This window comes from Crotalus tigris, unplaced genomic scaffold (genome assembly GCF_016545835.1).
Source record: "Crotalus tigris isolate CLP2741 ecotype Arizona unplaced genomic scaffold, ASM1654583v1 scf7180000019840.826796, whole genome shotgun sequence".
In the NCBI taxonomy this organism is placed as follows: domain Eukaryota; kingdom Metazoa; phylum Chordata; class Lepidosauria; order Squamata; family Viperidae; genus Crotalus; species Crotalus tigris.
In genome coordinates this window covers 461,452-484,493 of record NW_024097735.1, presented here as the reverse complement: position 1 = coordinate 484,493, position 23,042 = coordinate 461,452, and the positions used below count along the sequence as shown (strand labels likewise).

The window sequence follows — 23,042 nt, the reverse complement described above, 5'->3', positions numbered from 1 at the left end:
AGAAGGCTCCACACCCATTTGCACCACTTAGGTGACCCTGAGGACACAGGTAAACCTCCAAATGGCCTCAATGACTCTCTAAAACAGTGGTTCTCAACCTGTGGGTCAGGACCCCATTTGGGGTCGAACGACCATTTCACGGGGGTAGCCAAACAAGGCTGTCCGCCATTTTTTCCCCCTTTTCTTTGGCCACGCCCCTGGCACCCGGTGATGTATAAGTGGTTGGGGGTCACCACAACATGGGAAAATGTATTATGGGGTCGCGGCATTAGAAAGGTTGAGAACCACTGCTCTAAAAGACGGCAAACGACCAGCTGCCTGCAAGGAGTATAAATCCTTCCATTCCCCACCATCCAGTCAGAACTGAAGAAGCTTCTTGGATGAGAAGTGAAATATCTTCAAAGAAAAACAAGAAAGTCCAGTTGTCTCCTGCAAAAGCATCTTTGGGAGGACCCAGATTGTTGGGGAAAATATGCTGACTCTGTAAACTGCTTAGAGAGGGTATAAAGTTCTGAGAAGCAACATATAAATCTAAGTGGTATTGCTATTGACTAAGCCTTCTGTCCTTCCGTGTTTGGTAAAATGGGGCAAAATATCTCTCTCTCTCTCTCTTTCTCTCTCTCTCTCTCCTTGGATTGCTTTTATTTTTCTCCCTTTCATAATTAATTTATTACGTCAGATATCATTGATTTTATATTATATTGTATTGCATTATTTTTATTTTATTTTATTCCATTTATTCACCATCTCAGTCCAGATAGACTCCGGGTAATTTCCAGATACTATTAAAGAGCAAATCTTGCAGCCAGGATTTTTTTGTTCCTTTTTGCTTATTTGTCCTGTCTTTGTTTAAACAACCCAGGAAGATGGCCTTGTTCACCCAGCCTTTCACAATAACAACCAAACTAGGACTTGACTACCTTAAAGGGAACTCTGCTTATTACTGTTGTACTTCCTCTCTCACCAGCTTCATAAATATTTATTAGCAGTATTTATCTATAGCAGTGTTCCAATATCTCAGGGATTGCCCCAAACAACAGGGAGTCAAGCTATTCTCCAAACCACCTGAAGGCAGGATAAGAAGCAACGGATGGAAACTAATCAAGGAGAGAAGCAACCTGGAACTAAGGAGAAATTTCCTGATAGTGAAAACAATGGAACAACTTGCCTCCAGAAGTTGTGAAAGCTCAAACCCTGGAAATTTTTAAGAAGAGACTGGACGGCCATTTGTCTGAAGTGGTATAGAGTTTCTTGCCTGAGCAGGGGGTTGGACTAGATGACCTCCATGGCCCCTTCCAGCTCTGTTTCTATTCTATTCTGTTCTGTTCTGTTCTACTTATTCTATTCTATTCCATTCCATTCCATTCTACTTATTCTATTCTATTCTGTTCTATTCTATTCTATTCTATTCTTCATTGCATTATTCTATTCTATTCTATTCCATTCCATTCTACTTATTCTATTCTATTCTATTCTATTCTATTCTATTCTTTGAAGACATTTCGCTTCTCATCCTTCTTCAGCTCTGCAGGCTGAAATCACCAAGAGGCGAACTAAACCCAATCCTGAGCAGACTTTCCATCCTCCCTTTCTTTTGCAATCACACTAGGAAAATCTTGCACCCTCTGCTCATAATGCAAACAGGAGAGTAGATGAACATTACGTACCTGCCACACGCACTGACTTCTATCTCCTTAGTTACAACCTGGATGAGCTTGGGGGCCTTCACCAAAACCTCAAACTTGGGCAGAACTAGAAAAGGGGGAAGGGAAGGAAAATCATGGGGTGAACCTTCTGGAAGAAACACACTTTTCAGTTCTCTCCTGTGACCTCCCTTGAGGGGTAGGGTGGTGGGAATAATTGACCACACAAGGACTCCCTGATTACCTTGAGGTCTGAAAGGAAAAGTAAAATGTAAATCTAAGTAAGACGAATTAAATCTTGCATTAATAAAGTAATAAACATTATGCCAGAATTAATTTAATGATTGGACAATCTTCTAAAAAAAACTTTGGCTTCACTCTTAGCTAATTTGTCCTTGTTGTGGTGGCTTATGTTTTATAAAAGTTCAACCCATTGAATTAGTTTCTGGGGCGGTGGGTGAATGAGGTTTCAATTACACTGTCCTAACCACTATCTTTACTTCCTGGCAGTCACTCTGTATTCATTTGATTAGTCAGTAAGTCATATTCTCAAATTGCAGAAAATGGGTTAATTTAACTAGATCAATGTTACATTTGTTGGAGAAACTGAGTCTTAAAATTAAACTGGATAAACAGCATTGTGAAGTCACTGGTCGGCTAAATCCCTCATTGCCAAATACATCCATCTATCCATCCATCCATCTTTATTTATTTATTTATTTATTTATTTATTTATTTATTTTCTTTCTGTCTGTCTGTCTGTCTTTCTTCTTTCTTTCTTTTATTTCTTTTATTTTCTTTCTTTCCTTTCTTTCTTTCTTTTTCTTTTTTCTTTCTTTTCCTTTCTTTCTTCCTCCCTTCCTTTCTTTCCATCCTGCTTTTTTCAATCATTAAAAATAATCCTAATTTTTAAAAATCTACCAGCTCAACATGAAGAGGTATTTAACTCTTCAAACTTCAGTGTGCAGATTAAGCTGCTACAACTTCATTGGGACAAGCAAACCTTAATTCAACAAGGCAGAATAATTTGGACTGTCCAAAAGCTAGTTTTATTTATTCTATTTGAAGATGGCCAAATCAAGAAAGACTCATAGTGGTCTACAAGGATCCAATAAAGATATATGGTGAATATTGTGACAATTGAAGTGGGTGAATGCAATGCCTCATATACTTGCTAGACAGAATCGTACTATTGAAAGAGAGGGGAATTCAACAATGGTTTTTTTAAAAAAAAAAAATCCCCAAATTGGAAGGAGAGCCTGAGGCCAACTCACAGCACAGTGCAGGGATCTGAGTTGAATATATTTTTTCCAATGGATTCTTAGAAAAAAAAACATTGTTTATCTTGAAGGATAGAAGATCTCAGTTTCAGAGCTTGATAATAGCTTAGTGGTCATTTTAGCTGCAGAGCATATGAGTTATCTGATCTGGACGCAAATGTCTGAATGTCCACCAGGTGGCAGAAAGAGTAAGAAGAGTTGTGAAATTTGCAGTGCCCAAAAATCTGCATGGCCACTAGAGGGCAGCAATTCTTCTCTGCTATCTCTGGTTGTCCAAATTTTTGCTGATCAGATCTTGTAACCTTTACTGGTATATATCCAGGAAAAACTGGATCTCTCCTTCTTACCATATTCATCCACCTCAAAGCTGTATTGAGCAAGCTTTGTGGAGTCTTTCTCTACCACCACTTGGTAGATGCCCAGGCGGGGATCGGAAGACAGAGAATAGGAAAGCTGGATTATGCCCATCGGAACCTCCACATCTCTCCACTGGAACACCCGGTTGTTTTTGGGATCCTCTACCACCACTTGGTAGATGCCCAGGCGGGGATCGGAAGACAGAGAATAGGAAAGCTGGATTATGCCCATCGGAACCTCCACATCTCTCCACTGGAACACCCGGTTGTTTTTGGGATCCTGGAAAGAACAAGATAACAAGTCCCAAAGGCTGCCCATAATCCAGAATTGTTCTGGAATCAATGGTTTGTGACAACGTAGTCCTATCCCATTTTCTGAGCACAATTAGCAGTATATGGGATATGACAGTCTTCCAGAAGCCCACATATGTGTTGGGATTAAACTCTCAGAATCTGCATCCAGCAAGGACAATTGTGGGCTGGTTGGAAATTCAGGGAATTGTACTCCCTAATTTTCTGGAGGCCTAAAGTTGAAGGTGATAGCTATAGGTATTAGCAAGAAGGCAAAGTGATGTTCAAGCTCAGATTGTACAAGCTGAGGGAAGCTGGGACATAGTTTCTTGAATACTCTTAACAATTTTAGAGCAACTAATTTAAGAAGTAAAGGAGTGAAACAAAACAAGCCTCTGGGCTGGTTGCCAGATCAAGACTGCATTATTGCATAAGACCACTAGATGGAAGGAAAGTGTTCCCTGAATATCTCACAATTTTGCTACCATCTAGTGGACACCTTGAGGAATTGCAGTCCAGAGATGGTAGCACTAATTCACTTTCCATGAACTACTACTTTATGCAGGAAGTTGCTTGGTGATTTCCTTGATCAATGCTACTGTTTCTCTAATCAAATGCAAGGAGAAGTCTCTCATTCAGTCCAATTCCTAGTAAAGAAGATAGGAACAGGCCTGGTCAAAATTAAAGTACCCCTCATTTCTCAGCAGCACTAATTTTGCAATTTTGTGGGACTGTGAAATAGCCTCATTCTTAAAGAAGTGAAATGCGATACAACATTAGCTACTTAAAACTCTCTCTCTCTCTTTCTCTCTCTTTCGCCACCAAGGGATCTGCCTGAATCACTTTCTGGGCAACGATTTGGAAATGGTTTGCCATTTTGACTTCCCAAGAGCCTGTAGCCCTCAGATTTCCTGGTGGCCTCCCATCCAGAGATTAATGCGGTCCAATCAGCCATGGAGCTGGCACTGCTATGGTCTTTCAGCACTTACCTGGATGTACACAACTGGAAACTGTGGAGACAAAAAAAAAACATAGGAAAATCAAAGACAGCAAGGAATGAAAAAGAGGATAGAGAAAAAGTGTAAGTAAAACAAAAAAGGACATGAGAGATTCTTGTATGTCTATGGAGATTCTCAGTCATCCAGGTCATAGTTGTCCCAAAGGTGCTTTTTCAAGAAGCAATTGGATTTTGTTGTTTTTCTTTGAAGATGTTTCACTTCTCATCCAAGAAGCTTCTTCAGCTCTGATTGGGTGGTGGGGAATGAAAGGATTTACATATTCCTTGCAGACAGCTGGTCATTTGCATTCTGTTAGAGCAGCGGTTCCCAACCTTTTCTATACCCCACACCCTTAGAACGTTTCTGATATATTCTCGCACCCCTTACAAAAGTTCAAAATAACGGCAACAAATTACGCATACAGTAATGGCCAAAATTGTGGAAACCCTTTGGGAAAAGTGTACAGTAGAAATGCCACCTTTGGTTAAGTTTCCACCCATTTTTCTTCTAATTTCTTTATAACTGTAGCCTTGTTCACTTAATAATACTATTTTACATAGCTTTCTGGACGACCAGTCAACTCTTTGCACCATTACTTTAATTTTATTACGTTTTAAAGCTCACTAATGAAAGAACACAAAAAAACCCCAACCATCTTGATAGCGATCACATAACACATTGACAAATGTCCTCCTCTCAGCTTCAATACATGACATCAATAACTGAATCCTACTGTGATCCGACTGGCTCATTGCCAAAAGAAGATGACACCTGATTGGCTCTCTAAACACTCCTGCTCATTGGCTACAATCAGATGAAAGAAAACTACCTGATATCAACCTAAGCAAGTTGTGCTTCTTTTTTCTGGTTATTTGGCTATAACTTTTCATAGAATGCAGTACAGATAATTGAACTAACTTTGTTGCATTACATTCTTGATTAAATTATCTTTCCATTGATATATAATTTTATGGTACTACTCCAAAGGAGTAGTTAACCATCATACCTCAAAAATACACTTTTCCCAAAAGGTTTCCACAATTTTGGCCACTACTGTATATACTATAATTTTGAAAACCGAAGTTTTCGCACCCCCTGGAATATCATCTCACACCCCCAGGGGGTGCAAGCACTTCTGGCTGGGAAACCCTGTTTTGGAGAGCCATTGAGGCCACTTGCAGGTTTGTCTGTGTCCTCAAGGTCAACTGAGGTATAAATCGGTGTAGAACCTTCTTGGAACTGCTGAAAGGACTGTGTTGCAGACTGGAGATACATGATGTTGCATCCCTCCGCTTCTATTGAGAGAGGGCTGCTCATTATTGACATAGATGGCCTCTTTAACCCCTCTTTCAAACCAGTGGTCCTCTCTGTCCAAAATGTGGATTTTGCTATCTTCAAAAGAGTCTTTTGTCTTTTAAATGTAGATGGACTGCTGAATCTTGTCCTGATGGGTTTGTTCTCCTGTGTTGTCCATGCTTTTATAAAGTAGTTGTTTTGTTTCCCCAAAGTACAGATCAGCACATGGCTCACTGCATTGTACTGCATGTACCACACTGCTTAGTATGTGTCCGGGTGTTTTATCCTTGGGGTGGACAAGCTTCTCTCTTAGTGTATTCTTAGGTTTGAAATGTGCACATATGTTGTGTTGGCTGAAGATCCCCCTGAGCTTTTCACATATTCAGCTGTCTGCAAGGAGTATAAATCCTTCCATTTCCCCATCATCCAGTCAGAACTGAAGAAGCTTCTTGGATGAGAAGTGAAATGTCTTCAAAAAAAACAAAACAAGAAAGTCCAGTTGCTTTTTGAAAAAGCACCTTTGGAGGATTATTTTATGTTGCATTATCATTTTGATATTTATTTATTTGTATTTTGCCTTACCTCAAGGGATTACTCTTAGAATCCCTCCTCCCATAATAACCACCTTGTGAGGTAGGTTGGTTGACAGTGACAGGCTGCAAGGTCACCCAGCCAATTTTCATGACTAAGAGTAGATTTAAGGTCAGTCACCCTATACTAATCCAAGGCCTTCAACTACTCCATGAGTTTTCACCCAGGAGTATCTCCATACAAGCTAGGTTCAATGTTTTATGTGAGGAGGGAGGGGTCAATACAATTCCCCTGGAAAGGAATTGACCCCAGGGAGAGCATGGATTGAATATTTTCACATGGAGATGCCAAACGCCCCATCATGTCTGTCTGTCTTGGTACCCCACATAATTTACCTTTCTCTTCATGGGACGGAAATCTTTATCCATACAGACGATGCGAAACTGAACTGCAAAAGGTAGAGAGAGAATATGTGGAGAAAGGAGCCCACTGAATATAGAGATATTAAAATATAGATGGGATTGTTGTTGTTAGTTGCAAAGTCGTATCCAACCCATTGTGACCCCATGGACAACGTTCCTCCAGGCCTTCCTGTCCTCTACCATCTTCTGGAGTCCATTTAAGTTCACACCTATTGCTTCAGTGATTCCATCCAGCCACCTCATTCTCTGTCGTCCCCTTCTTCTATCGCCCTCAATCTTTCCCAGCATCAGGCTCTTCTCCAGTGAGTCCTTCCTTCTCATTAGGGGGCCAAAGTATTTGAGTTTCAACTTCAAGATCTGGCCTTCTAAAGAGCAGTCAGGGTTCATCTCCTCCAGGACTGACAAGTTTGATCGTCTTGCAGTCCAGGGGACTCGCAGGAGTCTTCTCCAGCACCATAGTTCTTTGGCGCTCAGCCTTTCTTATAGTCCAACTTTCACAGCCATACATTGCAACTGGGAAAACCATGGCCTTGACTATACACACTTTTGTTGGCATAGATGGGATCTTGAAGATCAATTACTGTAGTTCAGGGTTTCTCATACTTGACAACTTGAAGATGTATGTGGACTTCAGCTCCCAGAATTCCCCAGCCAGCTGGGGGGGGTCTTTCCAGAAAATTCCATGCTGGCTGTGTAATTCTGGGAGCTGAAGTCCACACATCTTCAAGTTGCTAAGGTTGAAACACACTGATCTAGTGTTTTACCACAGTGTAATACACTGCAGTGTATTACTGCAGTGAGCAGAGATTAGACTAGATCTAATCTATTCTGATCCTGATTCTGATTCTGACCCTCCCAGAAGGCTTCTGACTACGGGTTCAATAGAGGAAGCCAGATTCGTTTAACAACTGCGCGATTCATGTCACAAATGCAGTGATTCGCTTAACAACCAAGGGAAGAAAGGCCGTAAGAGCAGGCATGACTTGATTAGCAATCGCCTTGCTTAGCAATGGAAATTCTGGTCCCAAACCAAGGTCGTAAATCAAGGACTAAGCAAGGGGTAGGCAACCCTGGCTCTTTTATGACTCGTGGACTTCAACTCCCAGAATTCCTGAGCCAGTCATGCTGAGGGGAAAGGGAGAGGTTTCCAAGCTGAACCATGCTAGCTCAGGAATTCTGGGGGTTGAAGTCCACGAGTCATAAAGCGGCCTAGGCCTAGTTCAGGGGTAGGCAACCTTGGCTTTTTTATGACTTGTGGACTTCAATTCCCAGAATTCCTGAGCCAGCACGAGTCATAAAAGAGCCAAAGTTGCCTACCCCTGGCCTACGTGAACGTGGATTGCAAATTTGTAAAATACAGGTAGTCCTCGACTTACGATCACAATTGGGACCAGAATTTATGTCACTAAGTGAGAAATGTGTGAAGTGAGCTTTGCCCCCCTTTTACCATTTGCCTTGCCACATTTGTTCGGCAAATCACTGCAGTTGTTTAATTAGTAACCTGGTTGTTAAGTGAATCTGGCTTCCTGGTTGACTTTGCTTGTCCGAAGATCGCAAAAGGGGATCACATCACCTTAGAACACAGTGACGGTCATAAGTATGAAACAGTTGCCAAGCGTCTGAATTTTGATCATGTTACCCTGGGGTCGTAAGTGTGAAAAAACGGTCATAAGTCACTTTTGTCAGTGCTATTGTACAGTAGTGGCCAAAATTGTGGAAACCTTTTGGGAAAAGTGTATTTTTGAGGTTTGATGGCTAATAACACGACTTTTTTTGGAGTAGTACCATAAACTTATATATCAATGGAAAGTTAATTTAATCAAGAATGTAATGCAACAAAGTTTGTTCAATTATCTGTACTGCATTCTACGAAAAGCTATAGCCAAATAACCAGAAAAAGGAAGCACAACTTGCTTAGGTTGATATCAGGTAGTTTTCCTTCATCTGATTGTGGCCAATGAGCAGGAGTGTTTAGAGAGCCAATCAGGTGTCATCTTCTTTTGGCAATGAGCCAGTCGGATCACAGTAGGATTCAGTTATTGATGTCATGTATTGAAGCTGAGAGGAGGACATTTGTCAGTGTGTTATGGGATTGCTATCAAGTTGGTTGGGATTTTTTTGTGTTCTTTCATTTAGTGAGTTTGTAAAACGTAATAAAATTAAAGTAATGGTGCAAAGAGTTGACTGGTTGCCCAGAAAGCGATGTAAAATAGAATTATTAAGTGAACAAGGCTATAGTTATAAAGAAATTAGAAGAAAAATGGGTGGAAACTTAACCAAAGGTGGCATTTCTACTGTACACTTTTCCCAAAGGGTTTCCACAATTTTGGCCACTACTGTAACTTTGAACGGTCACTAAGCAAATTGACTTACAGGACTAACCTGTAAAGCCTGTAAAATATTCAAAGGCAAAGTTTCGAAAGGGTCAGAAAAGCAGGAATTTTAAGAGCAGCTTTCCCACCAGAGTCGCCCTTTACCTTCTTGCTTCGGTTTGTAGATTGGTTTGTCCGTCTGGATGAAAAGGAGATGCTTTGCTTGCTGAATCTGCACTTTTTTGCGGCTCCAGAAATTCTGGGTTAACCCATTTGCTCTCACCACAAGGATGGCTTCCGATGGGGGTGAAATGTTGCTCCACCTGGGAATCTACGGGATGAAAAGAGATGAAATCACACCGCTTGAGAGGTAGAAATGCCCAAAGCCATACTACAAAAAATATGTTGAGACCTGGCTCAAAAACAGCAACTGTGAGAGGGACCTTGGACTCCTAGTGGATGATCACTTGACTACGAGCCAACAGTGTGCAGCAGCAGCTAAAAAAGCTAACACAATCCTGGGTTGCATAAACAGAGGCCTAGAATCAAGATCACGCGAAGTATTAGTACCGCTTTATAAAACCCTAGTAAGACCACATCTGGAAGACTGCAGCCAATTTTGGTCACCATATCACAAAAAAGATGTGATAAGAGTTTGGAAAAAATTCAGGGAAGAGCAACTAAGATGATCCAAGGCCTGGAGACTAAAACATATGAAGAACGGCTGTGGGACTTGGGTTTGGTTAGTTTAAAGAAAAGAAGAAATAGGGGTGATATGATAGCAGTATTCCAGTATTTGAGGGGCTGCCACCAGGAAGAGGGGGTCAAATTATTCCCCAAAGCACCAGACGGAAGGACAAGAAACAATGGTTGGAAATTGATCAACGAGAGAAGCAACCTGGAATTAAGGAGAAACTTCCTAACAGTGAAGACAATTAACCAGTGGAACAGCTTTGCCTTCAGAAGTTGTGGGGTCTCTATCACTGGAGATTTTTAAGAGGCTAGACAGTCACCTGTCTGAGTGGCATAGGTTCTCCTGCTTGAGCAGGGGGCTGGACTAGAAGACCTCCAAGGTCCCTTCCAACTCTATTCTATTCTATTCTATTCTATTTTAAATGGATGAGAGCAGTCTAGGGATTTTGGACTCTGTTGCAGTGGCTGATCTCAGCTGCTCTCAAAATATATCATGGGACACGTATATTCACCTTCCTTCGTGATATACAGTACTTTCCTTATTTTCTTAAATGTTTGTCATTCCTAACCATCTTTCCTGGGATTTAATATGACCTTACAGGTGGTCCTCAACTAACATCTGCAATTGAGCCCAACATTCCTATTGCTAAGTGAGACATTTGTTAAGTGAGTTTTGCCCCTTGCCACAGTTCTTAAGTGGATCCCGGCAAAAGTTAAGAGTTAAGAGCCATAATGGTGCAGTGGTCAGAATGCAGTACTGCAGGCTAACTCACTTTTCACACCAGCAGTTCGATCCTGACCCAAATCAAGGTTGACTCAGCCTTCCATTCTTCCGAGGTTGGTAAAATGAAGACCCAGATTGTTGGGGGCAAATTGGCTGACTCTGTAAACTCTTAGAGAGGGCTGTAAAGCACTATGAAGCGGTATATAAGTCTAAGTGCTATTGCTATTCAAAACTAATTAGCCCTTGGATGGGAGACCATTGAGAAATCCCAGAAATGAAACTGAAACTGAAAAGATGAAAAATCTACCATAAAGAGGTTCCAGCAGACCCCTTGCCCCCCCCCCCCAAAAGGCAAGTTGATTCAAGAGTTAGCACTGTACTCTGGCAGCTGCATTTTCAAGGCTGACAGGTGTTTTTAGAATAGAGACACAGGTGGTCCCTGACTTACAACAATTTGTTTAGTGACCATTTGAAGTCACACCAGCACTGAAAATAGCGACTTATGACCATTGTTCACACCTAATGACCGTTGCAGCATCCTTGTGGTCACGTGATCAAAATTCAGACACTTGGCAACTGACTCATATTTATGACGGTTGCAGTGTCCCGGGGTCATGTAATCCCCTTTTACGACCGTCTGACAAGCAGAGTCAATGGGGAAGCCAGGTTCACTTAACAACCAGGTTACTGACTTAACAGCTGCACTGATTCACTTAACAACTATGGAAAGAGAGGTTGTAAAAATGGAGCAAAACTGATTTAGCAACTGTCTTGCTTAGCAATAGAAAAATTGGATTCAACTGTAGTCTTAAATCAAGGATCACCTGTATAGGCATATAGATATTTAAAAAATGCTTTCTGTCTTTAAAAAATATACAACCAAGTTCGCACCATGTTCTTCTGCATTGTAAATAGCAAGGCTTGAACCTGTGACCTTGGATTTGCAAAGCCAACATCTTTTACCTGCTCTGCATTTGTGTCTTCATTCATCTGACTCTTTCAAATGGTGCTTTCCCCCCCCCCATAGCTACACCCAGAGCTCAATTTAATTTTGCCAAATTCATTTTCCCCACAACCAGACATTGTGAAGGGGACAAGGAGTATTTCCAGGGCAATATTGAAGGAGAACTGACAAAAGGTTTTCAGGACCCCCCCAATGCTGAAGCATCTAGCTTAGCCAAAATGTATTTTTTTAAAAACAGGGAGTAGGAAATTTCTTGTGAAAGCTGGCGCTGGTTAAGCAATCGTGGCTTTTTAAATAAATATTTAAACTGTGCTTCTTTCAAGCTGGAATTTTATTTTTTTATTTTTTAAAAAAATATATATTCTTTCTTCACAGATAATCCATGTTGTGATAGTGTGCAATTAAGTGGTCCTGACCTGATCGCTCAACAGTGAGACCCTAGTGAAGTAGGCACAGCAGCGCCTGAATTTTCCGTGTCGCATAAGAAAAGCACATCTTTCTTCCCCTGTCCTTACCACTTTCTACAGAGGGACGATCAAGAGCATCCTATCATATTGCATTACTATCTGATTTAGAAGCATCACTGCTTCAGACAGGAAGGCGGTGCAGAGAGTGGTGAGGATGGCAGAAAAGATTATTGGTAGTTCACTTCCTTCTATCGAGGACATGGCTTATAAGCGATGCTTGAGCAGAGTCCACAGGATTGTCTGGGACACTACACATCATCTTCATGACCTGTTTTCCTTGTTGCCTTCTGGGAGGGGGATCTTCATGGTATCCGAAGCAGAACATCCAGATTCAGTCACAGTTTTGTTCCATACAGTATTAACCTTGTGAATTCTCAAGTGTCTTCTTTCCACTATGTATTCAAGAGGGACAGTGATTAATATTTATATTTATATATGTATGTATGTATGTATGTGTGTATGTATATAGCATGTGTATATATGTGTTGTATATGGGTATGGATAGATATATATTTTCTTTTGAGAGCAGGCAACAGAATTTCATTTTTAGTGTAGGCCAGTGTACTCTTAGTAAAAAATGACAATAAAGATTATCTTATCTTATATGAATTGGACTGTCTGACAATGTAGGTTAGAATTAGAAACACAGCTTGAGAGAGAGGGGGGGGAGAGGGAGAGGGAGAGGGAGAGGGAGAGAGAGAGAGAGAGAGAGAGAGAGAGAGAGAGAGAGAGAGAGAGAGAGAGAGAGAGAGAGAGAGAGTCTTACCTGGAAATGAACACACCGAAATCCATCTTTCTCTTCTACCGTCACTTGATTCAGGATCAAATTCTGACTACCATATTCCAGAAAGATGGTCAAGGTGAGTGTTTCCTTCAGATGGTTCATCTGGATGCAGAAATTCTCAGAGGTCTCCATGTGGATCGTGCTGGGCACCAACACTACATATTGCCTTGAAAAGAGGGACAAGGGGCTCTGATTAGGAAATATGTGGTGCAAATACAGGAGGGTTACCTGAGATTTGGGCCTGTGTTGGTGGAGATAGATAAGTATCATCTCTCTAAAGCAGTGTCAAAAAGTTGAATCATGGCAACTGGACCAAACCTGGTTAATCTGAGACTTTTCATTGCTCATCCAAGCAACTTCATCCATCAGAGCAAAATTACTTAGGAAGAGTCAAAGAGTTGTTGGAATCTACCAACTCTTGCCATACAACTTCAGGGGTTTCTCCCCAAAATGGGCTGCAATGTGGACAGAAACCCATGAAGAGTTGGTACATTCCAATCACTCTTTCCCTACACCTCCTATTGCCACCTCAGTGTCCAAAGCCCAAAAGAAAACTAATCTTCTATTTTTTTTTCAATAGCCCTCCCTCACCCCTCAGTGTCTCCAGATCATCACTCCTCCTTAAGCTTCCCTTTGCAAATCCCAGACTGAGAGATGCTTAGTTTAAAAATAAGACAGAGCAGAGTTGAAAGTCTAATTTTTTTTCCCCAGCCAAAGAAGACAGAAAAGGAGGAAGCCTGCAGAGGGCAACTTACAGTCTGGGGGTGGGAACAGCTAGAGTGGTCCTGAGAAGGGCAGATAGCAAAAGGAGAAGGAAGACATTTTTTTCAGGTTGCCAGCTTTTCCCCATAACCCTGAAGAGAGAGAGAGAGGCTGGCTGAGAAGCTGAGCTGAAAAGGCTGAGCCGTTCCTTTCTCAGCTCTGGTTGCTGATTGTCTCTCTGCAAATAGTCTGCGCTGCGGAAGAGGTCAAAGCTGGGAACTGTGTTGATATTTCTGGTGACTCAACTCAACACTGGGTCCTTGCCAGTGTTGAAAGCCAATTGGGCACACTGCGGTGGAGACTGAAGCAACACAACTTTAATCTGCACAGAAGAAGGACCCGGGAAGGTTTCCTTCAAAGCCTGTGTAACATAGTTGTTTACAGCCAGGTCTTTTATATAATAATAATAATAATAATAATAATAATAATAATAATAATAATAACAACAACAACAACAACAACAACAACAACAACAACAACAACTTGAACACCATTGGCATTGACAAATTCGCTATTAGTCAATTGCAAAAGGCGGCCTTACTAGGAACTGCTTCCATCTTGCGACGATATCTGTAATGCCATCAAACATCCACATCTGCCTATCCCAGGTCCTGGGTAAGGACTCGATAGGTAGACAAAATGCCAAATCCAGTCTGAACATCTGGCTGACTGTGTGATGATCCACAATAATAATAATAATAATAATAATCCCCCAGTGCGGCACTACCTTGACGTGGTTGTGGGGCTTGTGTACTCTTAGGAAGATGAGAGCTATGCCAGAGGTTCAACCATACTGGACAGGTCTCATCAGAGGAGTCAGACAAAGAGTGTCTCTCCCATAAAAAATATGGTGAGACGTAAATTGCAGAATGCCATACCGGCTCAGACGTCGCCCGGGTTAACAAGGTCCGCGCTAGATATTGGAGTTCCTGGATATCTGGTGGAAAATGGGTTACAAGACTGTTGGCTGAGCAACCAGGGCCAGCAGCTGCAGAACTACTGGAAGAAAAGGTGTTTACCCGTCGCAGATACACAGTGATGGAAAACAAAGAAATAATGATCAGTTACTACAGATCAAGTCCAACAAGAAGAGGAATTGCAAAAGGCGGCCTTATTAGGAACTGCTTCCATCCTGCGACGATATCTGTAATACCATCAAACATCCACATCTGCCTATCCCAGGTCCTGGGTAAGGACTTGATAGGTAGACAAAATGCCAAATCCAGTCTGAACATCTGGCTGACTGTGCGATTATCCATAATAATAATAATAAAGTTGGAAGGGACCTTGGATGTCATCTAGTCCAACCCCCTGCTCAGGTAGGAAACCCTATATGATTTCAGACAAATGGCTGTCCAATCTCTTCTTAAAAACTTCCAGTGTTGGAGCATTCACGGCTTCTGGAGGCAGGTTGTTCCACCGGTTAATTGTTCTAACTGTCAGGAAGTTTCTCCTTAGTTCTAGGTTGCTTCTCTCTTTGGTTAGTTTCCATCTGTTGCTTCTTGTCCTGCCTTCAGGTGCTTTGGAGAATAGCTTGACTCCCTCTTCTTTGGGGCAACCCCTGAGATATTGGAACACTGCTGTCATGTCACCCCTCATCCTTCTCTTCATTAGACTAGACATATCCAATTCCAGCAACCCTTCCTTATATGTTTTAGTCTCCAGTCCCCTAATCATCTTTGTTGCTCTTCTTTGTACTCTTTCTAGAGTCTCAACATCTTTTTTACATCATGGTGACCGAAACTGGATGCAGTATTCCAAGTGTGGCAGTGGTGGGATTCAAATATGTGAACAACAGGTTCTCTGTGTGGATGCTGCTTCCGGAAATCCATTCTGGGCCTGGGCAACAAAAAATTAGGTACCGGTTCTGTCAAACTGGTGCAAACTGGCTGAATCCCACCACTGAAGTGTGGCCTTCCTAAGGCCTTGTAAAGTGGTATTAACACTTCACGTGGTCTTATAATATAATAATAATAATAATAATAATAATAATAATAATAATAATAATAATAATAACAACCCCCAGTGAGGCACTACCTTGACGTGGTTGTGGGGCTTGTGTACTCTGAGGAAGATGAGAGCTATGCCAGAGGTTCAACTATACTGGACAGGTCTCATCAGAGGAGTCAGACAAAGAGTGTCTCTCCCATAAAAAAATATGGTGAGACGTAAATTTCAGAATGCCATACCGGCTCGGATGTCGCCCGGGTTAACAAGGTCCGCGCTAGATATTGGAGTTCCTGGATATCTGGTGAAAAATGGGTTACAGGACTCAGGACTGTTGGCTGAGCAACCAGGGCCAGCAGCTGCAGAACTACTGGAAGAAAAGGTGTTTACCCGTCGCAGATACACAGTGATGGAAAACAAAGAAATAATGATCTGTTACTACAGATCAAGTCCAACAAGAAGAGGATATCTAAAACGAATGCACCAATTCTGGAAAGAACAACATCCAGAATCAGAAATAACAGAACAGAGACTAGCAGATCAACGCCGATTTATAACACGAAATAAATATTCACAGAAACAGAATTGGACGAACTGCAAAGGTTTACCCAGGGCAAAGAAATCAAAGCCTTACCAGAAGTAATTCAGAATGTAGAGGCAAACCAGGGGGAGTTGGCAGTGAAGGAATCCAGCAGAGATATACAACTGTTCTCATTTGGAAACCAGGCACCTCTACCTCAGGAAGAACAAAACCCTCTAACTAAAGAAATAAAAGAATTGAAACAAAGAATAACTGAGCATCTAGAACAGCACAAAAACAACAGAATAAGGCTACCTGCATTGAAGCTTGTTCCAAAGAAACAGCTAGCACAAGCATTAAAAGATGCAAATATTGCAATATCAAGTATAAGCACCAATTCACTGCAAGAAACAAACCAACTAATGTACAGCACAGCTGCAGTTATAACAGAATACCTGGGATGCAAAATCAACAAAGAAGAAAAACAAACAAACAGTGCACCAGAAAAATGGAAGGTTAGACTAGAAAATAAGATCAGCAAGTTAAGATCACATGCAAGCAAGCTAGAACAGATGAAAGAAAAGAAGCTGAAGAACAAGAAGACCAAAGAATACCTAATCAAGAAATACCACTTAGAAACAAGGAAGATCAAGGAAGCACTGGAAATAATAAAGCAACAAATAACAGCTATAGCCAGGAAAATCAGTAGATATGAAGCTCGAATTGCAAACTATAGGCAGAACCTCCAATTTCAATCCAATCAGAAACGTTTCTACCAATCCATCAATGGAGAAACTGCAAGGAATCAGTCAGTACCTGACAAGGAAGAAACAGTGCAGTTCTGGAAGCAGATATGGGATAACCCAAAGAAATACAACAAGGATGCGGCTTGGTTAAAAGAGGTGGATGCAAATAAAACAGAAGTTGAAATGAAAGAACTAGTAATAACAACAAAAATGGTAGAAAAAAGAGCAAAGAAAATCAAAAATTGGTCAGCACCAGGTGAAGATGAACTGCATGGGTTTTGGTTGAAACATCTAACTGTTATACACCCACTCATTGCCAAGCAGTTCAACAATATACTACAAGGAGGAGAAATTGAAAAGTGGCTAACAACTGGGAAAACCTACCTAATAATGAAAAATCCAGCAAAAGGGGCAACACCAGGTAACTACAGGCCAATTACCTGCTTACCAACAACTTTCAAATTACTAACTGGTAGTAGCTGATGCAGTGCAACAGCATCTAGTTGAAAACAATCTCTTTCCACCTGAGCAGAAAGGAAACCGCCCCAACAGCAGAGGAACAAAAGATCAACTCCTAATAGACAAAATGATCTTGGAAAACTGCAAGAGAAGGAAGACCAACCTGAATGTGGCATGGATTGACTACAAAAAGGCATTTGACTCTCTGCCACATGATTGGATAATAAAGTGCCTAGAAATAACAGGAGTCAGTAGAAACATCAGAAAATTTGTGCAAAGATCGATGGCACAATGGAAGACACAGTTGCAGATCAATGGTGAGAGGCTGGGAGAGGTTAATATCAAGAGAGGAATATTTCAAGGAGATTCATTATCACCATTACTATTTGTTATTGCACTGTTTCCTCTGTCAACAATACTGAATAACTCAGGACATGGCTATCAAACATCAAAAACATCTGCCAGACTATCCCACCTCCTTTATATGGATGATCTGAAGCTGTATGGAAAAACATCATCTGAAATAGAATCGCTGCTCAACACTGTCCGTATATATAGCCAAGATATTGTAATGGAGTTTGGCTTGGACAAATGTGCCACACTTACTATCAAACAAGGAAAAATAATGAAAACTGAAGGAATCAAGATGCCCCACGAAAATAACATTAAGAGTCTGGATGAGGAAGAGTACTACAAATACTTGGGTATCCTTCAAGCTGACAACATCAAGCACACTGAAGTCAAGAAAAAGATTAGAGGTGAATACATCAAGAGAGTGAAGAAGATCTTAAAATCCAAACTCAATGGAGGAAATACCATAAAGGCAATCAACACCTGGGCAATCCCAGTCATTAGGTACACAGCTGGAATAGTGGACTGGACTCAAGCAGAACTAAAAGCAATGGATAGGCAGACCAGAAAAATAATGACAATGAATCATGCCCTTCATCCACGCAGTGACATTGATAGACTTTATCTACCAAGGCAAATAGGTGGGCGTGGAATGCTACAAGTACATCAGATGGTTGAAGAAGAAAAAATGGCTTTGGAAGAATATCTGAAGAACAATGATGAAGATGCACTGAAATTAGTATATCAGGAAGGCTTACTAACTACTGGAGAGACCAAACTGGCCTACAAGAAAGACCAAATGAAGAACAGAATAGAGGCATGGGAAGACAAAGCACTACATGGCCAATACATGAAAAAAATAGCTGGGAAAGCAGATAATAATAAAACCTGGCAATGGCTAAGAGCAGGAAAATTGAAGAAAGAGACCGAGGGACTAATTCTGGCTGCACAAGACCAAGCCTTAAGGACAAATGCATACAAAGTCAAAATTGAGAAGACAGCAACAGACAGTAAGTGCCGCCTATGCAAAGAAGCTGAAGAAACAGTGGACCACTTGGTAAGCTGTTGCAAGAAGATTGCACAGACTGATTACAAGCAGCGGCATGACAAAGTAGCAACAATGGTGCATTGGAAGATCTGCAAAAAATATCATTTGCCTGTAAGCAAAAACTGGTGGGATCATAAAATAGAGAAAGTCATAGAAAATGATAAAATTAAACTGCTCTGGGACTTCAGAATTCAAACAGACAAGCACCTGCAACATAACACCCCAGACTTAACAATTGTCGATAAGAAAGACAAAAAAGTCTGGATAGTGGACGTGGCAGTGCCTGGAGATAGCAGAATAGAAGAGAAAGAACTGGAGAAGATAACAAAATACAAAGACCTACAAATAGAAATAGAAAGACTGTGGCAAAAGCAAGCAAGGGTAGTACCAATAGTCATAGGCTCCTTGGGTGCAATCCCAAAACAACTGGAGCACCACTTGAACACCATTGGCATTGACAAATTCGCTATTAGTCAATTGCAAAAGGCAGCCTTATTAGGAACTGCTTCCATCCTGCGACGATATCTGTAATACCATCAAACATCCACATCTGCCTATCCCAGGTCCTGGGTAAGGACTCGATAGGTAGACAAAATGCCAAATCCAGTCTGAATATCTGGCTGACTGTGCGTTGATCGATAATAATAATAATAATAATAATAATAATAATAATAATAATAATAATAATAATAATAGTAAAGTTGGAAGGGACCTTGGAGGTCATCTAGTCCAACCCCCTGCTCGGGCAGGAAACCCTACACCATTTCGGACAAATGGCTGTCCAGTCTCTTCTTAAAAACTTCCAGTGTTGGAGCATTTACTGCTTCTGGAGGCAAGCTGTTCCACTGATTAATTGTTCTCACTGTCAGGAAGTTTCTCCTTAGTTCTAGGTTGCTTCTCTCCTTGATTAGTTTCCACCCGTTGCTTCTTGTCCTGCCTTCAGGTGCTTTGGAAAATAGCTTAATTCCCTCTTCTTTATGGCAGCCCCTGAGATATTGGAATACTGCTATCATGTCCCCCCTTGTCCTTCTCTTCGTTAAACTAGACATACCCAATTCTAGCAACCGTTCCTTATATGTTTTAGCCTCCAGTCCCCTAATCATCTTTGTTGCTCTTCTCTGTACTCTTTCTAGAGTCTCAACATCTTTTTTACATCGTGGTGACCAAAACTGGATGCAGTATTCCAAGTGTGGCCTTACCAAGGCATTGTAGAGTGGTATTAATACTTCGCGTGATTCTTGATTCTATTCCTCTGTTAATGCAGCCTAGCACTGTGTTGGCTTTTTTGGCAGCTACAGCAAACCCTTTTATTAATTTTAGTAAATGTTATCTCAATATAAAACACAGAAATAAAGACAGTAGAAAAGTGGGAGACGTAAAAGTAGGAAAGTGAGAAAAGAAATGGGGGATAAAGGGGAAAGCAAGCAAGCAGACTTCCAACTTTTTGGGTGCAGTAAAATGCAAATAGACCTTGACTTGCAACTGTTCATTTAGTGACCAATCAAAGTTACAATGACCCTGAAAAATGTGACTTAGGACTTAGGACTTAGGACCATGGCAGCATCCCCATGGTCATGTGATCAAAATTCAGATGCTTGGCAACTGGTTCATATTTATGACGGTTTCAGTGTCCTGGGACCATGTGATCAACTTTTGCAGCTTTCTGACAAGCAAAATCAATGGGTAAAGCAGGTTCACCTAATCACCATATTACCACTTAATAACTGCACTGATTAGTTTAACAACTGTGGCACAGAGGAGTCATAAAATGGGGGGGAAACTCACGTAACAAATGTATACAATGTTTTTCAAATATTTTTATTAAGGATTATAAATGAAAAAAGTAAAAGCCAGTGCAAACAATAAAAACTACAAATAGAAAAATAGAAAAGAAAAAAATTGCGGTGGGGGGGAAGAAAAGGACGGGAGGAAGAGGAGAAAAAAACCCTTTCTCCTTCATCCCAACAGGTAAAAACAATTTTAGTAGCTTATCTACCATCTTTAAATACAGCATAATTATCCCTATACCTCATCTCTTAATTTAAAAAAAAAAATCAAAATATTTCATTAAACGTTCTTTATTAAAAGTCCAGTAAGGGCAACCACATATATTCTCTCTCTCTCTCTCTCTCTCTCTCTCTCTCTCTCTCTCTCTCTCTCTCTCTCTCCCTCCCTCCCTCTCCCTCTCCCTCTCCCTCTCCCTCTCCCTCCCTCCCTCTTTCTCTCTCTCTCCCTCCCTCCCTTTCTCTCTCCCTCCCTCCCTTTCTCTCTCCCTCCCTCCCTTTCTCTCTCTCTCTTTCTCTCCTCCCTCTCCCTCTCCCTCTCCCTCCCTCTTTCTCTCTCTCTCCCTCCCTCCCTTTCTCTCTCTTTCTCTCTCTCCCTCCCTCCCTTTCTCTCTCTCTCTCTCTCTCTCTCTCTCTTTCTCTCCTCCCTCCCTCTTTCCCTCTCTCTCCAATATATCATTTAACTCTGATAAAATAAGCCACATTTATAAGTCTTCTCGGAATTTTTAAAGACAGATTAACTGCTTCCCCCCCCCCAAAAAAGCCCCCTCTAATCCTTCATTTATCACTTCTCATGCAGAAAGTGGAGGCGTAGCAGAAAGCAGCTTTCTTCAACTTGGACGGAGCACAGCCATCCAAACCACTAGCAGTCGACTGAGTGCAGAGGACGAGGAGGAGGAGGAGAAGAGCATGAGGTCAGGTAAGGAGTAGGTTGGCGATGGTGGCTGGCTAGCTGGGGAGGGGCAGATGATGATGAGATCGGCAATTATAGCTGGCTGGCTGGTTGGGGGGATCATGGCCACTTGGGGGGGCTCTGCAAAGCCTCATGGCAGTGGCATTGTGAGCTCCCCCCATCTAGCCCGTTTCCCCAGCTCCGTATGTTTGGCAGAACACCCCCCCCCCGCACCCTCTAATCCAGTGGTTCTCAACCTTTTTAATGCCGCGACCCCCCAACCGGTCGTAAGTCGAGGACTACTCAACCGGTCGTAAGTCGAGGACTACTCAACGGGTGCAGCACCGTTTGCAGAATGGGACTTTTGGCGGGCTCAGCAGGGCAGAGACAGCCTGGACAATTCCTATTGGCTTTTGAAAGCCAATAGAATTAGACTCTATTCAAAAGAGTCTATTCTATTGGCTTTCAAAAGCCAATAGAATAAAAGGGAGTAGCACAGCTAAGGAAAAGGGGGGGAAAAATGGCGGACTGCATTGTTTGGCGACCCCCGTGAAATGGTCATTCGACCCCAAATGGGGTCCCGACCCACAGGTTGAGAACCATTGCCCTAATGGAACCCACGCGGCACCTTTTTTCCAGGTCCATCGCAGTCCTCTTCTCTTCCTCCACTGCCATATGCAGTCCCAAAAAGAAAAGAAGTTTGTGGGCAGTCTCACAAACAAAAGAAATGGGACTTAAAAAGTTCAATCAATCAATTCCAACTTTGCGAGATCTTTTTTTTTTTCCTGCAAGAAGTTGGAATTGATTGATTGAACTTTTTTAGTCCCACTTTTTTTTTTTTTTTTTGTGGGACTGCTAATGGCAGAGGAGGACTGGGATCCGCAGTAGAAGGACGAAAGAGACTCATGCGGCTCCAGAGCCGCAGATTGCCGACCGCTGCTCTAGTTCCCTCCTCTACTTTTTGGATGATAAACTTGTCAGCTAGCCATGTCAGGAACCTATTCAATCTCCCGCTCATGGCAGAATTTGTTTCCCAGCTGATGTCAGGGTAGTTAAAAGTCCTCCATTACTGCAGTCGTGTTTCCTGCATGGTGCACATTTCAGCTAACTGATTAGCAAAAAGTTCATCTACTACCTTTGCCTAGTTGGGTGGCCCTATAGCAATGACATTTCTTTTTCCATAAATATTCACCCAAATGCTTTGTTCTTCAAAGTACTATAGGGCCACCCAACCAGGCAGAGATAGTAGATGAACTTTTTGCTAATCATCCCTGATACCATGTATTTCTGTGTAGCTGTAGTAATTCTTTACGTACATAAATTTCTGTGCAGTTCTAGTAATTCTTTACACACTGTACATACACAATAAGAATAGAATAATAACTTTATTGTCACTTTGAGTGTACACTAATCAGTGTACATTAAAATGAAATTACATTGCAATACAGCTCTCCAAGGGTCACTACCTCCCATATACATTACATAAATATGGCAAAAATAAATAAATAAATACAGAATTGTGCATATACCCGCATATATTATATGACACAGAGAAACAACACAGTCTAGTTTGGATTATGTATACATGTGCATAGCAAGAAACACGAATCTTGCGAGTTTAACAGACGGAAGACATAGGGAACAAAGCTATTACAGAATCAGGTAATCCTGCTAGAAATACTTCAAAACCTCCTCTTAGAGGGGAGCATCTTTGCATACTATGCATACATACAACTGCAGTATTGCTACTCTTTTGCTGGATCTGTTTCTTT

The 23,042-nt window shown here is 41.5% G+C and overlaps 1 protein-coding gene across 3 annotated transcripts in view; it reads right to left on the bottom strand.

The window, feature by feature from the left end:
- Nucleotides 1-13,716, bottom strand: part of LOC120317830 (pregnancy zone protein-like) — a 77,389-nt gene extending 63,673 nt beyond the window's left edge. For 2 of the 3 annotated variants that reach the window (XM_039364737.1, XM_039364739.1), the window contains exons 1-8: nucleotides 13,517-13,716; nucleotides 12,744-12,927; nucleotides 9,295-9,460; nucleotides 6,791-6,843; nucleotides 4,560-4,580; nucleotides 3,449-3,559; nucleotides 3,271-3,328; nucleotides 1,668-1,752 (exon numbers count right to left, since the gene is read on the bottom strand). In XM_039364737.1, coding sequence (XP_039220671.1) covers nucleotides 1,668-1,752; nucleotides 3,271-3,328; nucleotides 3,449-3,559; nucleotides 4,560-4,580; nucleotides 6,791-6,843; nucleotides 9,295-9,460; nucleotides 12,744-12,927; nucleotides 13,517-13,611 — 773 coding nt within the window. In that variant the 5' untranslated portion in view covers nucleotides 13,612-13,716. The other variant, XM_039364738.1, reaches the window with a different exon arrangement.
- Between the last annotated feature and the right edge of the window lie 9,326 nt (nucleotides 13,717-23,042).